At 36.2% G+C, this 18,222-nt stretch overlaps 1 protein-coding gene across 1 annotated transcript in view; it reads right to left on the reverse strand.

Annotated features, from left to right (window-relative positions):
- Nucleotides 1-10,373: 10,373 nt before the first annotated feature.
- The window catches only part of TMEM47 (transmembrane protein 47), a 30,607-nt gene continuing 22,758 nt past the window's right edge, over nucleotides 10,374-18,222 (reverse strand). Inside the window, exon 3 of the mRNA XM_055338763.1 lies at nucleotides 10,374-13,762. Within this exon, the coding sequence (XP_055194738.1) occupies nucleotides 13,584-13,762 (179 nt within the window). The 3' untranslated portion in view covers nucleotides 10,374-13,583. The remainder of the gene's footprint in view (nucleotides 13,763-18,222) is intronic.

An 18,222-nucleotide genomic window follows, 5' to 3' on the forward strand; every position in this document is an offset into this window, starting at 1 on the left:
ATACTGAGAGAAATGAGAACTTCTAATTAGGGGCTGAGCCGTATACAAGCTCTGCTATGAGAAAACTGACTATGCTTAATGCAGATTTGGATAGCACTTTTTCCCCCCTGACAGCTACAGCTCCATAACCTCCCACCATCTTTTTCTTTTGAGATTCTGTGACCCTTAGTCTCTTCATATTGTACTTGATCAGATGTAGCTTTATGTAGTTTTTGCTGAATTTTACCTTATTGTCATTGCTTCATTGTCCTAGCCTGTCAATAGTTTTTGATCTTGACAGTTTCATCCTACAATGCTATATGCAAATTTTTATGTACTCTTAAAAGTCATTGAAAAAATTTTCCACAGGCCAAATGACTAAAAAAAACAGACAAAAAAAAAAAAAAAAACGCCTAAAAACTGGCATGCTAATACATGGGAAATGGGCATACAAATTGATTCTACTGCTTTGGAAAGCTGTTTGGAAATACTAAGTTGAACATGTGAATTCCCCCCAAGAAACCATCAATTATATTCCAAATTATAAATACACAACAGAACTGTGTGTACAGTTTTCAAGGGATCTATACAAGAATAATCATATCAATATTTATAATAGTCCGAATGGAGAGCAAACTATATGTCCAGCCACAGTAGAATGGATAAATATATTGTGGCATCTTCAGGACACTTGGGTGGCTCAGTCAATTAAGCAGATCTGCCTTCCACTTGGGTCATGATCTCTCTCTCTCTCATAAATAAATAAATAAATAAATAAATAAATAAATAAATAAATAAAATCTTTAAATAAATAAAAAGATATTGTAAAAAAAACGTGGCATCTTCATAAAATGGAATACTATAGAGCAGTGCGATGGACAAGCTACAACTCACATGCAACAATATGGATAAATCTCAAGGACATAATATTGAACAAACTAAGACAGAAACAAAACAACTATTGCATAAGTCCATTTTCCTGAGTTCAAAAACCAGACTTAATAAAACTGTAATGTATAAGGATGAATAGTTAAACGTCCAAGCTATTTTTTTTGAAAAAGGAAACAAGGAAATGATTATCTCTAGGGTGGGGGAAATGGGAGGACAGGGATGAGAGAAGCTCAACATTTCAGCTTTTTGATCTTCATTATGGTTATATGGATATTCACTCTGTGAAAAATTACTAAGTTCTGCATACACATTTGTATACTTTTGTGTGTGTTTTATTTCACACTAAAAAGGATTTAAAGACAAACAATATTAATTAGAACATCATGTATGGAAGCACTTCTACATGATTATCTTCCAGTTTATTTAAATTCCGTTAGCCTAAGCTGTCATTAAGCATCTTGCTGTTTTTAAATGGTTGCTTTTAGAGAGCAAATCTTTCAACTGAACTACTTTAAAGTCTTACCTAATGTGTTCACATTATTATTTTGTGAATAAGTGACATATTAGCCTAGGACTGCTAGGCTAGAAACCTCACAGAAGACCAATAGATAAGTCTCCTAAAATGAAAGACACTGAAAAATAATAACTAAGATAAGATATATGACAACTCTTCCTAAATCTCAGGTGTTTTAATCACAACTAAGAGCTAATTCTGAGGTGAATGTCTTTTAATCGCATACAAATAAGTAATAACCATATTTCATTAATCCTAAAACATGTTTTCTCACACCTATGAAATCAGAATGCATCTTATAATCAATGGCACCCTCAATCATTGTCAGCCTAGATCAAAGCTAAGGTCTTTCAGAGAGAATTTTCATTTGCTTTTGCCAGCCAACTTCAGGCACTACCCATCTGAGACCATTTTAAATTAAATTCTCTGCTTGAGGTTTCTTGGACCATGTTGGAAGTGTCATTTCAGGCCTCAAACCTGTATGACTACTGACTGGCTGTTCAAATTCACCACTCAAGGTCGAGGTTGAAATATTAAGGCTCCCTTGCTGCTCCTCTCTCTGGCCACTCTACTGAGTCACGTAGTTTTATGCTGAAGCTATAGGCTTTGTTGTAACCCAGTTATAGTGAGAGGACTCCTGTTAGGCCACTCCTCCATGGAATCTTGGTTTTTACTTTTTTTTCTTTTTTTAAAAGATTTTATTTATTCATTCATGAGAGACACACAGAGAGAGGGAGAGACATAGGCAGAGGGACTTCCTGTGGTGAGCCCAATGCAGGACTCAATCCCAGGACACTGGGATCAAGACCTGAGCCAAAGGCCGAACACTGAGCCACCCAGGTGTCCCCGATTTTTCCTATCTTATTGGTACACAAAGTCTTAAAATCTGTGGTGTCTTAGATTATACAAGATATAGGTCACAGGTATAGACTGGCTTTTTTTTTTCCTTTTTTTTTTTTTTTTTAAAAAATACTTAACCTACAATTGGACAGGAAAACCCAGATTGATTCTTCCATTTATCATTTTGTTGGCTGGTGTATTAATTTTGGTAAAAATCTGCTATATACTCTCGATTGTTAAAGTATCAGGTTGTAACAAAATTAGTGGACTTAATTTGAGAACTGCAAGTATTCCACAATATAGGGCAGAATTACTGCTTCTGTGTGCAATGCTTTGTGTTCCCTACTTGAATTAGAAGACCTGTGAAGTGTCAGATTATACCTTTAGTAATGTCCTGTGACCTTGTCCAACATTGGGCCCACATTAAAGACACAATAAAACTCAGTGAATATTTGGAGGACTGAAAAACAAACATGTGGTTTGCAAGAAACAAAGAAAACTTCTGTAAATAGGGTTGTCTGTGTGTGTGGGCACCCGGATGCAAAGGAAAGGTCAACACCTGGGCACAAAGTCCCAGAGCGCTTCTTGGTTGGTCTTCATTATGAAAATATTTTGGCCTTGGCAGGATTAGATATTATGGAAGAGTGCTTGGGAGGGGATTGGGAATCCTATCTACAATGCTTGCTCCAACAGATTCAATTCACAGCCTTAGCAGGTAATAAAAGAAGCCTCTGGACCATGTAAGGGATTGCCCAAGCATAGCTAGGTGTACTGGCCATTTTATGTATTAATGCCAATCTCAAATAAATCACTTTTCTGGTCTGCTGTGGGAGGAAAGGATATTTCTGTCAGTGAGTGAATGGAGGATTACTGACTTGCTGACCTTTCCTGACTGTGATAAAAGATGACTTCTTTCCTTTCAGCAATACTTTAAAAATGGAAATTGCTCTTTTAAATGTAGGATGTGAGAATGAAGGAGGGAGCCCACTATTATTCCATAAATAGATGGTGGCAGAGGGCACCCCTTGGGAAAGGGAGAAATTCTCATTAGGGCTATTTTTCGGAGAGTTGTCAGTATGCATGTGTTTGCATTTAAAGATTGGATAAAGGAGGAAGCAAGTCCCTGACCTGATGTATTTTTAAGACTCTATTCTTATTCCTGAAGCATTTAAATATAGTGTGTAAAATACAGCACTCCTAAATGCCTTGTGCTATGTTTCTTATGTGGATTTTTATGTCATTTTCCTAATGAAGGAGTCAGAAATGCAAAATTATTTTGCCTTGCATTATTAGATCCAAATAAGAATGGAAAATAACAAGGCATGCATTTTCCTTTGACCCAGGAAATGGGACAGTTGCTAGTATTTCAAAAAACAAATGCCTTTTGCTGCTCAGGCCACAGGAAAAAAGAATGTGCTAAAGGATTGGACTTTTTGTTAAATGTGTTCAAGGATCTTTTGAAGGCCTGAGAAATTAAAACAAATAAGAAAAATGATGATGCAGACTATTAAGTGATGTCAAATACTGAAAGAACTAAAATGGGCCAGAGAAAGTTCCACCATATCCCTGAAGTCTTCTATCACTTACGACCTAAGGGATACTTTTCTCAGCAGTACCTTTTGTCAGAACCACTCCTTTGTTTCATGTTGTTCGTGCATGTGGCTTCTCTGGACAATTTGACAATATTGTTCACAGAAAGAAGGGATCATGTATTATATCACTGGTGATGAATCAGTTTGTCTTAAGGGCATGAGGCCATCTGCTGTCATCCAGAGTCACAGAAAAATGTCCATCAAAGCTGAAATTCACATCAAACAATAGAACTTTATTTTGAAATTAAATAGAAAAAAAAAAACACCAAAAAACTTCTTCAAGTGGATGACTTAGCCCCTGGATGAAAGCTGTGGAGATGACGGATAATTTGACTGCCTGTAATAGTTTGCACCAAGAACTAAAAAATTCATCCTAGTAGGTCTTGTAAAGACCTAAATATTTTTGGTCTCATTGCAAGAAAGATCAATCCTCCTCTTGAAGTTGTTATTATATATATCATAGTGCATCTAATATTGAAATACATATTTTATCAGTGGATTTTCATGAACAAGTAATGTTCTTTTTAAAAATATTTTATTTATTTATTTGAGAGAGAATAAGCAGGGCAGAGGGAGAGGGAGAAGCAGACTCCCTGCTGAGCTGGGAACCTGATGTGGAGCTCGATCCAAGGCTCCCGAGATCATGACCTGAGCTGAAGGCAGATGCTTAACCGACTGAGCCACCCAGGCACTCTAGTAACATTCTTTTATTAAAACACACACACACACACACACACACACACGTTTAGGAGGACACAATAGCAAGAATGGGGGAGGTTGTACTTCCCATTCCTTGTTTAATCCTTGGTTGGGTTAGGAACACAAGTTCGGGGGAGATTAAGCTTTTGGCCTTGGGTTTAGTTGTCTTTGTTTGTATATCAATACTTTTTCATGTGTTGGAGCTGCTGTGTAGCCAAAGGATGATCTTTTGAATAACTGTAACCATTTGGTTGACCTGCGAAGGCAGCCGTGCAGATCACATCTCCAGAGAAATTGAATGAGTAGACTCTTTTACCACATGCAGTTAATGGGTTTGTTCCAACATGCTTGATTATACTTGAGCTTGATTTACCTGAGTCCAAAGCAGCACTAGAGTGAACATAATGGAAACTTTGGTTGATAATATTGTGTATGTGAAGGGCGCCTGGGTGGCTGAGTTGGATAAGTGTCTGCCTTTGGCTCAGATCATAATCTCTGGGTCTTGGAAGTCTTGGGATGGAGCCCTACTTCGGGCTCCCCGCTCAGTGGAGAGTTTGCCTCTCTCTCTCTCTCTCTCTCTCTCTCTCTCTCTCTCTCTCTCTCTCTGTTTTTGTCTCTGTCTGTCTCTGTCTCTCTCTCTCTCTCCCTCTGCCCCTCCGCCCTGCTTGTTCTCTCTCTCTCTCAAGTAGATAAACAAAATCTTCTTTAAAAAATATTGTGTATGTGATATATTGCTCTGATATCCTCAAAATAAGCCATAAATTCAAAGAATAAGTGAAATCAGCAAGACTGGCACTCTTGGAGAACACATATGTACGGTGTTCTCTGGAGTTGTGCACAGTACAACAGCTCTTATGGGCTAATGTAGATTGCCAGTGCATTCTAGATGTAAGATGGGGGAGAAATGACTGTGAGTGGCTTCAGAGATTCCCGGGCAGCTTTTGTGCCATCTGATAATTTCTGATCTCTCACCTTTAGAATATGACTTGTATCCTGGAAAAAAAATATACTCAGAGAAGGGAGAGTTTACATTAAAATATTTTGCTGAGCTACATTGTACTGTGAATGAGGCATTGTAATATGAATGAGACAAGTGGGACAAATTTTGACAGGGAAGTGGAATGTTGGGCAACTTGGGTTGGGATGGGAAGTGTGTCAAGAAATTTTCATGTACTTCCCAATTCTTTTTTTGGACATTTAGCACAACCTGCATATTGAACTCTCAAATGAAGAGTGCTTTGTCTAACAAAAGGTTCCCTTGGTTCCAACTAAAACTGGTTTAATCAAAACAGGAAATTATTGGAAGGACATGGGAGTATTTTATGGAACACAAGCAACTTGACCTTATACTAGGAACTGGTACTCTTTCACACTCTCTGGGTCTTACATGATCTTTCTTAACTGCTTCTCTCTGCATATCTATTTCATTCCTGTATTCTCTGCAGTTTTTCTTTGCATCCCTGCACACACCCCCAAAACCCCATGGTTTATGCATTTTATTACTAGCTACATGCAGAGACCAATTCCAAATTAATGGGCAAGAGAAACAGAGAGGCTAGCTTAAGGCAGGAACCATCTCTGCTGTAATTACCTCTGACCAGGGGTGCAGGGTCATGTGGTGCAAATACGGCTGCCTGCCAAGTCCTCTACTGTTTTCAGAAAAATCATGGTGGGTGGAGCATAGACTCCAAAGCTAATTAATTACACCAGCCTGTCAGGTTTCTACTCTTATACCTACACAGTCTTATACCACACAGTTATGGCTAGATGGTAAAACTTGGAAGGTCCAACTGTCTGATTTCCTTTTCAGGAGATATTTTTCAGTAGATATTTTTCCCCAATCCTTACTCTGACTGTAATTTTGTATTTCCGTTAAATTGGAAATCTAAAAATGCTCCAGTTCCAAAATAGATAATATGCAAACCATTCTAAGCATATAAATGCATGAAATTTGTATATATTTATACTAATAAATCAAAAGCAGCCTTAGTTTCAGAAAATAGCATGTTACATATGTTACATGTGTCTTCCCTGTCCAAACAGTGCAAAAGTCAAAGAAACCTAACCGAAGCCAAACAGTGCTTTTGGTTTGAACAGGCAGGAGTATCCTTAGTTCTTGCCTCAACTTCTAGAGCATTTCTATTTCAAAATGCTATCCAGTCATTGGCACGGGGAGGTTGGATTCTGGTGTTTAGGATCATACTGGAACTTGCTAAAGTTCAATTGCCTGGCTAAATATAAGTTTATTTACTTTTGATACAGATAGGGAAAAATAATTTTATACATGCCTGAAGAAATGGGAGAGAGTAACTCAAAGTAATCCTTGTCTTGAAAACTGGCTAGAAAGATGTGCTGAATATTGAGGCTTTCACAGAAATATCCCAAGAATAGATTTTTACAAAATTCTGCTTCATTAAGCAGCGTTTAAAAATATGAAGGACTTCAGAAAGTATAGCTGGAAATTTTATATGAAACATTATACCCCCATAATGTTTTCTATATTATGTCAAATTTATGTGAACTTTTTTCCAAGAGTGAACAGCACTCAGAGGTTGAAGATGAATGAAAAATATAATTTTCATTATCATAAATATTAAATGTTTTATTATTTTGGGGAGCAAAATTTGCCACCCCAAAATGTGTCTTTTGGCATGTGTATTACTTTAGGATGATTTTTTAAAAAAATTTATTTATTTATTCATGAGAGACAGAGAGAGAGAGGCAAGAGACACAGGCAGAGGGAGAAGCAGGCTCCATCCAGGGAGCCCAATGTGGGACTTGATCCCGGGCTTCCAGGATCAGGCCCTGGGTGGAAGGCAGACACTTAACCACAGAGCCACCCAGGCATCCCAGGATGATTGTTTTTAAGAAACAGAAGACTCAGGGGTTTTTCTTTTTTGCTTCCTCCATAACTGCCTGAAAGTATTTAGATACAGGATCTACTCCAGGAGAGAGCTATCACCATAGATAACTATAGTATAATATGAGCTAGGCATAGTAGACAGAGAGGAACCTAGCAAGTGCTGTTTGATTCAGGTCCTCTCTGTGTCCCATTGTTTCTGGATGGATCAGCAAATATTTGTTTACCAAATATTGACTTTTTCAAACCCATACCCCCTTCTCCTTAGCTACCAATGTCATATAAGCCTCAATTGCCTGACTGCCTATGGGCCTCATAATCTTACAGAGTCCCCATATGTATGTAATTAAATTGGATTTTCTCCTGTTTATCTGTCTCATGTTAATTTAATTCTTAAGACCAGAAAAAAAAAAAAAAAGCTTGAATGGTAGAGGAAAATGTTTCCTTCCTAACAATTACAATTTCTAATTTTGCTTCTTTCAGACACATCACTATGCAAATAATTAGCACAACCATAACAGCTAGATAATGTTTAAGAAGAATCACCAAAATGTTAAAAATTGGAAAATTGTTCTTGTTGTAAGGAGTTGCCACATAGCAATGATACGGCCACTAAGGACGACTTACTCTCCAAAAACACTTTGATAGAGAAGTTGGTGTGGGAGAGGTTCCCAAGCATGAGAGCATATGTCTTTTCAGCTAACACATGGCATCAAAGACCAGCAAGGTAGTGTTTCTCCTGCATGTATCCCTGAACAATTTAATCCCTCAGTCATAATGATCTCGTCTGTTCAGACTTAAAACAATTTCTTTGAACTCTTCCTGTGAACCAAATTTTTATTTTAAAAAATAGCCTTTTATTTCTTATTTTACCTTCATAATGATAAATCGAAATCACCCAAGGGGGGTCTTCGGTACCATCATCACATATACGTCATGTGTAATTATAATAATTAGTATATATATGTTTATTAGTATATAGATGTTTAGATACTGTTTTCTTAATTAATTCTTGTCACATGCAAAAATGGAAGTATTCAAGGTTTTTCTGGTTTGACGACATGATTTTCCAGTACTTGTTCCAAGTTTCTTTTATAATCATTATTCCTATGAAGTCATTCAACTTGGAAATAATTGCTTGCCAAAACTGAGTTTCTCTGGTGAACCACTCAACACAGCTTTAGTTTTATAAAGAACACCATTCTTTGTGTGCTGTTAATCTTGGCTTAGAAACACCACATATTATTCTTCCCACTTGAACAGTTCAGCTCCTGTTCTCTTAGTTATACTTTGGAACCATTAGACTTACTGCTGGAATATAAATGTATGAGTCACTCAGCTGGTGACTCTTTGAAAACAGATTTTCCAAGTATAGATATATGGACTCTTTGCTCATAGCAACATGTGGTTGTTAAAAATCTGAGGACTTCCCGAACAGTCTGAAGATCTGCCTCATATAAGAAAAATTGTTTGCATTTTAGTAGATGGCGTTTTGTTAGTCTGATTTTAACTTTGGCATTAAGAAGCTATGATACCACGTTCCAGTAGTTGACATAGAAGTTAAGTTATTCAAATAAATTAGTGCTTCCTGTGCAAATACTAAGCACATAATTATAATTTTTTATTTGCTCTTTTAATCCCATTTAGTCCCATTTAAAGTAGTGCTTCTGAAAAGCTATTAACAGAAGGTCATGAGAATTTGATAAATCAGAAATTCAGGTATTTGGTGGATTATTCTACAGAATAGGAAATAATTTCACTACCAATTTATTTTCTAACCCAAATGATTTGAAAACCTTCAAAATGGGACACTGTGTTGATATAGGATGGACCTGACTTAATAAAAGAAACAGCTACCAGGGTATATGGCCCTTATGGCAAAGCAAATTGAAAATGCCTTTCTGTTTCATGTTCACAATGAAATCTCTGAAGGCAAAGGATTTTCCCTCGTCAAATCAGAGTGAAGTTATGTCTCCATGTCTTCCAAATTCTGAGAAAGTGGGTCATGGATAATTACCAGGCAGGACATGTTTGTAAAAGTGTTTTGCTCATGAGAATTCTGTATACAAATGCAAGTACTTTATACTGAAAATGTAATACATCAAATGAATGATGCTACTCCATCAAATTAGAATATAATAAGGCTGTTGAAAGGGAAATCTCCAAAAATGATAGAATTTATAGCTGTCAAATACACGTACTTTTGGAAGTTTCATATTAAATATAGCATAGGATTGTAGATGATTTACAGTATCTTTTGGCAGAAAAAAAATTGTGAACCTTTCAACATTTAAGAGTTCATATGAGACATGAAAGGATATTCTAACAAAAATATGTGCTTCGTGTTCAAACTGATTTTATCAACCCAAGAAAGTTTATTCAATTATATGTAGTTCTATTTGTACCTTCAAGAAAAATTTCTGGCAATCATAGAAGTGGATTTTATTGCTTTATTTAAATTTCTAAGTACACTCACCATCTATAGACACAAAGGTGATGAGAAATTTTGACTTTTAATTTTATGGATTTCTTCACACACACGTGCATGTGTACTGAAAATGTAGACTGCTTCTCTAAGAATTAGAAATAATGCAGGAAGGGCAGTTTTAACATACCTTGCAAAGGCCGTAAACTAAACAAAACCCAAAATAGAGTATCAACCTTTTGCCACTCCTGTTTCTAATTGTGTCATTAGAGTAGAAAACCGATAGCCTACACTGTATCTCCCTCCTGTGCATTTCAAAACAAAGTTTAGACATTTAACATTCTTTCTTTCTTTTATTGCTTATATAACTCAACTGCAGGGGACAGAAAGAATCTTGGGAAAGAATATGAAACAAAACTAGTATTAAAAAGTTTTACATAAAATGAGCATGTCACAGTAGGTTCTGTTTACTAAGTGATATATATATCATAAAGGAGAACAGGAATTGAAGACATATAATTTAGGAATCTGTTAATGGGTCTACACAGTAGAGAAGACACAAGTCAAACCACATCAGTGAAACCACTTTTATTTTTATTTTATCCACATAGATAACTTCATGTCAGCTACAAAAATCATGAAATGAAGAACTGATTGTGAAACTGCAAACTCAAAACCACTGGAGTGAGAAACAGGTTTCCCCCAGAGGACTGTTAAAAAAAATAACCAGAATACCATGGATTCATATTTAAGTAGTAAACATGTCATATATTTAAAAATAATAAATATAGAACAGCAGTAGAGAAACTATAGCATAAACAGCATGAAGTATAATTTTATTTCTTAAGACAGATGAAATTTCTAGGCACAGTTTTAGGCATTAAAGAGGACACAGAGGCATAGGTTAGTGTGCGCTGCTCTGTACAAAAATACAGTCTGAATAAATTACATTGCTAGCCATACAATTAGACATCACTTACCAGTCAGTTCATTGCATGTTTAATAATATACAGGTACATGCTAATCCATATATATCATTTATATTTCAAACACATAGGTCTCTCTATATTTGTCTTTAAAATTTACATGTTGAACTTACAAAAAGCTAAATAGTTGTGCAAGAAATCCAAATAACTAGCCCTGCTGAGTATTTTATGCTCTATGTGTGAACATGTATATATCTAAGATAAACAATGGATTTATAGTTAACAGTTTTGCTTGTAAGAAAACATCAAACAAACCTAAAGCGGCAAAGACATAATGTAGGTGAAAATTCACGTGTTTATTCTGATAGACGATACCGTATTTCGGATGAGCAACAACTTTCATGTTGTACTGAGCTCGTTAGTCATGAAATACTTTCAAATATTAGTGATGGTAGAAATATAACATAGGGCTCTTCACTGGGGAGGGGAAAAAAGTTATAGAAGAAATCTACTTTTCAGTGTACTGCAAATATGTGTGCCTTAGCCTATAACATATTGTCATTTTCCAGCCTGTCATATTGACAGAGAATGAAAACTTGAAAAGACTCGAGATGTGGTACTGCTCTAACAGCACACTGCATCCTCTACTAGGACTAAGAAAAGTGCCTCATTGATGTCAGCACCAAAGTACTGTTCTTCCATTATTCAGGAATAAAGAGACTCTCTCACAATAGAGAGTGGTTAGTAGCCGAAATCCCTATCCAACAAATATCGTATTTCTCATGCTGCTCTGACAATACGCAATTAACTGCAAGACAGTCTGGCCCAGATTTTACTATTTCTCAAGAAAATTGCTTCAAAAGATTCTATAATACTAATATTTTTCTGGAAAACTTCCACCCATAGTTTCTTATGATTCTAGAGAGAATCATATACTTTCATAAAGGTTTCTCTCTAGGATCCATTTAATTACTTTTGTCTGTCATTGCTAAAATAAGATTCAGCCTGGTTCTTCATATTTACTTTGTGATCCTACAGAAAAGTCACAAGATAGGAGGGTTTTTTTTTTCTAAGCATTTGAATAATAAAATAGATTTTTTTTTCTGTTGTTTTGGCAAACAGTTCATAAGACATGCTGAAAGCAGAACTCTGTTCTGGGAGGTAAACCAAATTATAACACTATTGATGTAGTCCTGCTCTTAACGGATTTTGCAATACAATAGAACATAAGTACGTTTTAAATGATTTTTCCAATGCTTCTTTCCGCAAAAGGGCCAAAACCAGGAATACTGTTTTAGTGTCTTTGTTAACAAAAATAATTATTTATAACTTTTATATTAGAACTGTATATTTGATATAAAAATATGTTTACAATTAAACTATCCAAATTTGTATAGTAAACAGGATTAACACAAGTTTGCAGTCTGAGATTAGTGGCAAACTTATTCCCTATCATTGATATTTCCTTCCATTTGAACAGCCAACAAATGATTCCTGTAACATAAATCCATCATAATTGTGTGCACAAATCAGTTAGCCCATTAGTTCACTTCAGAGGACCAGGTGATCACCAATGAATTCTACTCCTCTACTGAGACATTAAGACATTTCTATAAATCTATCACTATTCTTTTATTTTTTTAATAAAGACATTTAAGGTACTTGAAAAAAAAGCAGCCTTCTATTTTACTGAATTTTTAACAAAATGATCATTCTAATTGCTACTCTTCTTTGAACTATAGTGCTTACAGAAGAATCATGAATTTTCAGGTTAACACCATTGCAATTTTTCTTCTTTACAATTCTATTAAAACTTTCCAGTGAAACAGTAGAGAACAGAGAGCAAAAGCTTTAAAATATATGTACTTTTGTACAGTAAGTAAGTGTGAATACCAATCTAAGCCTCTTAACGTGTACAAGGTTAGTGTTCAAATCACTTCACTAGAGCAAATGTTACTTTTATGTGTAATAGGCAAATGCATGTATAGGGCTATGGAATAGTTTACTACCATGTATACTAATGGTTCACCTTCTATAAAAATATTTAAGCTTGTTACATACGCACAATTATTTGCGGTAATGTGTGGTAAATGATTTAAAGGGTACTTAGGACAAAAGCAACTCATGCATAGTTCTTTCTAGTTGCCCCAGGGAAAGTAGAGACTCTCAATTGTCCTCATTCTAGATATGGCTGAGGCACAATTTCTAACCACATAATGAAAAGCACATGTCTCCAAGTCTTGACTCCTTTCCCAGGGAGATGCTGACTGCCAAAGCATTGCCTCCCATTCAAAAAGACTATTCTTGAAGGTAGAATATATATACCTTTAACCCATTACACTCAGAACTCCCATTAGGTGCTGAAGGGCAGTTCACCTTTCAAAAGCTCACTCAAGCAAATAACCAATGGCCAATTTAGTCATTGGGTGGGGTAAGCAGGTGATAAGGACTCTATAGCAGTGGAATCCTTGTCAGAGCAAAGGAACTTCTAAATGTTTCTTATGCCAGCTGCTCCCCTGCAGGCAATAGGAGATTCAGGCATTTCTCATTCCAACTAGTTTCTCACAATGGTTGCTGTCATACAGACCCTTTCACTTGTCAAGAAAAATGACATGAACATATTGGAAGTTTGCAGCATTTGCCTATGTCTAATCAGCTCTCTTAATTTGTGCAGGTCCCTAAAATGGATGTAAAAGCTGGTTATGATATTGACAGCCAAAAGGCAAAAGATATTAAATCAACTGAGCAAACTGCTTGATACTCCACAAGTGTTTTAGAAAACAGTGAGTTAGAAAAGATACAGACGTAATCCTTTTGTTGGATGGTTGGTTGTTTTTAAAATCTGAGACTGTTGGTTCTAGTAGTAGTCTTCGTAGTTCTTAGGGTTCAGGCAATAAAGGATGGCACCCCCAAACGAAAATATAGTTGCACCCCAGGCCAGGCCATAACCCCAGTTGAACTCATGGTAAATTTTCAAGCTCACAGTTTCAATGAACTTGATTGGGTAAAGGACCAGGCTGCAAACCTGTAAAACAACTGAAAGAAAAGTAAGTAGAAATTAGAAACATGTTATTTGCAGGAAATAAAATGATACAACATACAAATATATATGAGAATTACTTTTTAATCAAACATAACAGCCAAAAAATTTGAAGCACTGCTTATTCTAGGCGGTATACCTTAAAACATTAATAATTTTTTAACAGTTTCACAACAGAGTAAGAATTAGTCTACTAATAACTAGTAACTCACTATAACAGTATTCGATGAAATTAGTACAATAATTTACATGAGCATACAAAGTAGTGATTCTCACTTTACAGACATGCATATATAACCATCACTATTACGCAAGTAGCACTATAAGGTAAACTGTTCCACTGTACAAAACCTGTAAATAATTCCCCGAGAACAGTGGCCCCAAACACCCCAAACCCTTGCTATTTATGCTCTTGAGGAAATGAGGAATTCAAATTCATTTGTACTGATGAAACTGGTCAAGCTGTGATTTAAGACAGGCTTTTCTTCCCACTGCTTCTCAAAACCACATAACTTAGCTGACTATTCCAGCAACTCCTACCATGATATCTTCGCTTAAATTCTTCTGATCAAAAACAGTTTTCATTCCTTTCCTCTCATCCTTAAGAAGGGGCTCAAAAGTCATCTTTGTCAAGAAGCCACATCCAACTCTACTTTTGTAATAGATATAACAGATGATGTTGATATATTTGTTCTTCACCTACTTTCAAAAATGAATTAAATCAATGAAGGCATGGGAGATAATGGTACTGAAAACATAAGCTAATGATGACTCCAACAATTGAGCACAAAACTCAGCTCTTCATTGTTAGCTATATCTTAGTTCTTAAGTCAGTTGTCAGGGCTAACAGGAAACTGTGATGAGTCATGCCTAATGAAATAAAACAAGCCAATTAATAAGGAAAGGGTTGATTTTTTTTGTTTTTTTTTTTTTTTTTAGTATCTAAAATTAAAGTGGTATTTATCCTGTGGATATTTCTATATAGGAGACACTAGATTACACGAGATGATGTCTTCCATCCAAAATCGTAACTTCATATTGCATCAACTATTATATAATTTCTACTTTATTTAAATCAACTTAACTAGAATTTATGGGATGGATCTGCCTCATTCTCTACTATATGACAGCTTCTACCCTCAAGAAACAATCTTTAAAAATCTGGGGTATTACGTAACATGGGACAGGGACTGGCAAGCTACCAAATCTGGTCTGTTGTTTGTTTTTGAAAAAAAGTTTTATTGGAACACGGCCAGGCTCATTTATTTATGTACTGTCTGCACTACAATAGCAAAGCTGAGTAGCTGCAATGGAAAAACCATGTGGCTCATAAAGCCAGAAGTGCTTACTATCTGGCCCTTTATATAAAAAATTTGGCCAACCCCTGGTACATAAATGTTTAGTCAAAATGATTATCATTTAACTTCTCTTTAAAATACTGTGAATTCCAAAAGTACAACAAAAAATGTAACAATTAAAGAGACAAGAATAAAATCTGATATAGTAAAAAAGATAACAGTTTATTACATTTTTTAAAAAGATTAGTAGGATGGATAGTGTGTTTAATTAAACTAGAGTTTTGTGCTTTAAAGTCTATGCTCATGTATTCTCAGTACCTATAAAAGATTCTTATTACCAATATGATTAATGTTCCTAGAAAGTCTACATTAATGGTCCTCTCTCTAGCATAAAACTGATGAACTCCAGAAAATTCATGAGGGTGTGATTCCGCAAAATCATTATTTTCTATAAGGTTCTGACTAAGTGTCAGGTGACCTTTCTGGAGCCAGATAGAAGAATTTGAAACACCTCTGCCATGCAGTTCAACACTGCTCCAGGCCAGCACTGGCCTACCACAGTTCCATGCTATAGAGAGTGGATGAATAGGTCCATATGAAAGGAGAATCTCTTGGCATCTAAAATCGACATCACACCTTGTTTGTAGTTTAAAAATCTCAGAAAAGGTTTTAAGTCATTGTTAGGATTAATACCTCATTATATAACCCACACTTCCTCTACTTCCAGCCAGTAAATGCTAAATGTGTATCAATTTAAAAAAATTCAGCTGGCTCTGTGACTTTGTGAGGGGAAGGGTGCTTTCATGTATTAAATGTCTTAAAACTTACAAGAAGTCAATTACTATCAACCATGAACTACAGAAAAAAATTGCAAAGTTAGTATGTATGTTTAAAAAACAACAGCATTTCTCCTCAGGTTTTTATACTTGAAGCATGACTGATCCTGCTGGCATATGACTGAAATATAAATGTGAATTAGGAATAGTAATTCATTTACTCCTTCAAATTCAAATTCATTCATTCAATAAATGTTTGATACAGTTTAAGATACTGGTAATAAAAGTTGCCACTCTCCTGAGAAGGCAGGCCATTAGTGAACAAATGCAGATTGTGGCAGGAACTGCAAAGAAACATGAAAACACAAGAACCTAAGATAGAGGGATGTAGGCTACTCTTTCAGAGCAAAAGCTGAGGAGGAGGAGTCATTTGAGCACAGACCTGAACAAAGTGAAGGATGCAGGTCAGTATAGTGGGGAGAGAGCCATCTGGGTGGAGGGCACAGGCAGTGCAAAACTCTCAATTCAGGAGCATGCTGGTTGTGGCAGGACTTCAGGAAGGCAGCACAGAGAACAAGGCAAGAAGCAGCATGAGATGAGGTGGCTTGAGATGAGACAGCAAAAAGAACCAGGGGGCCCATCCAGGGATGGCCCTGTGAGCCACGGGCGGGGCTCTGCATTTTATTCCAGGGGTGATGAACAGCTGTTAAAGGAGCTTGAGCAGAGAAGTAGTAACTGATCCGAATTCTATTCTAGAAGGATTATATGGGTTCTTTTGTGAAACAGCCAGTCCCTAGGGTGAGTTGTTTACCTAGACTGCTTTTAATATTCATTTCAATGTGTTTTATTTAGTAAATATTTGGCCTCCATGGTATAATACAATGACATAATTTCCCTCTAGTGGAAAAGTGGAAATACAACTCCATTAGGCTCCACTGGCATATTCTCCTGAGCAGCTTTCTTAGAGATAAAGCTTTATTGTGTTGTAGCCAGATGAAAATTACCCTAAAACGCTTTATGCCTCTGAATTATTTTACTCTCTTTAGAATCACTGAGAGAAATGCACGTAATAGCAAAACTGAGGAAAAAAGATATATAAGCCTGCATTTATAAATAACTTTTTCTATTTAATAAAAATACACAGAAGCAGGTAAAAATGCCTCCTTGCCTTGTTTAGATGCTGTGAAGGGAAAAAAACAAACCTGAAGAGTCCAGAACTCAAGAAAACATTATCACACTTATATTTCTACTTTACCACCGATCAATGAAACATAATAGACATTGGCTGCAGAGGCAACATAAGTAAAGTCGTGTAGCCTTTTAGAATTTGAAGGGAATTTGAAGTTCATTTTATACCTCTCTCCACTTTTTTGAAAAGAAGCAACAAAACTACTAACCATGAAATTGCATGGATAGAGGCATGACAAGAACTTAGAGGTATAATTTTTGTCTTATGTGTAGTTTTCTTTAGGAGGATATTTTTCAGTGCTTTCAATGTTGAAACACTGAAAACATTCAATATTGAAATATTCAATATTTTCTTTGTAGGGGATAGTTCAACATTTATTGGACGTTGACTCTGTGGTAGGTGGAAGGGATGAGACAGAACATAGCCCTTGACCTGTCATATTTCATACTCTATGGTGAAAACTGACTCATAGATAATTACAAATGAATGTGTTCAACAGTAATAGCAGAAGCATATTCACTGATCCATTCATTACATGTTTACTGAACTCCAATATTCCAAACACCATTTCTGCCTGGAGAAAGAAGGGAGGGCTTCAGAGAGGAAGCACCACTCGAACTGGTTCTTGAAGGATAGATAGGACTTGGTCAGAAGACAAAAATGAAAAGACCTCTGGGAAAAAGCAGCAACTTGTAGAGAGCTTAGCAGTATTAAGAGGGTGTAACCTATAGAAAATTCACATGGTTGGAATAAAGGGTACATTCACATGGAAATGTTTGGCTCACATTCTAAAAGGCGTAGTGTGCCATAAAAATGAGACTGGTTTCTACAGGGAGACATCTCAGAGCTTATTTTAATTGTAGATCCTGTTGGTGCCCTATCCATTTGCTTTCATCTTCATCACTCCGATATATGTCAGCCTGACTTCCAGCTGTCAGCAGCGCCTGCACTTCTTCACCTGACTTTTCCTCTGGCCACTAAAGCTACTTTGCCTGACTGTGGGGCAGGACTGGTGCTCTGGAACGTTAACACTGTTGTCTCCCCAGCATTCCCTCAGCCCTCAACGATGACTCTCAGAACTCGGTTTCCAAATACCCAGTTCCCCAGTCCTTCCATTGAAATAACTTTGAGGTGTGTGTTGTAAGCTGGTTTCCAGAATTTTTCCAGGAAGTTTAAGGTCTTTATTGCCTACC

This window comes from Nyctereutes procyonoides, unplaced genomic scaffold, assembly GCF_905146905.1.
Source record: "Nyctereutes procyonoides isolate TBG_1078 unplaced genomic scaffold, NYPRO_anot_genome, whole genome shotgun sequence".
NCBI classification, from domain to species: domain Eukaryota; kingdom Metazoa; phylum Chordata; class Mammalia; order Carnivora; family Canidae; genus Nyctereutes; species Nyctereutes procyonoides.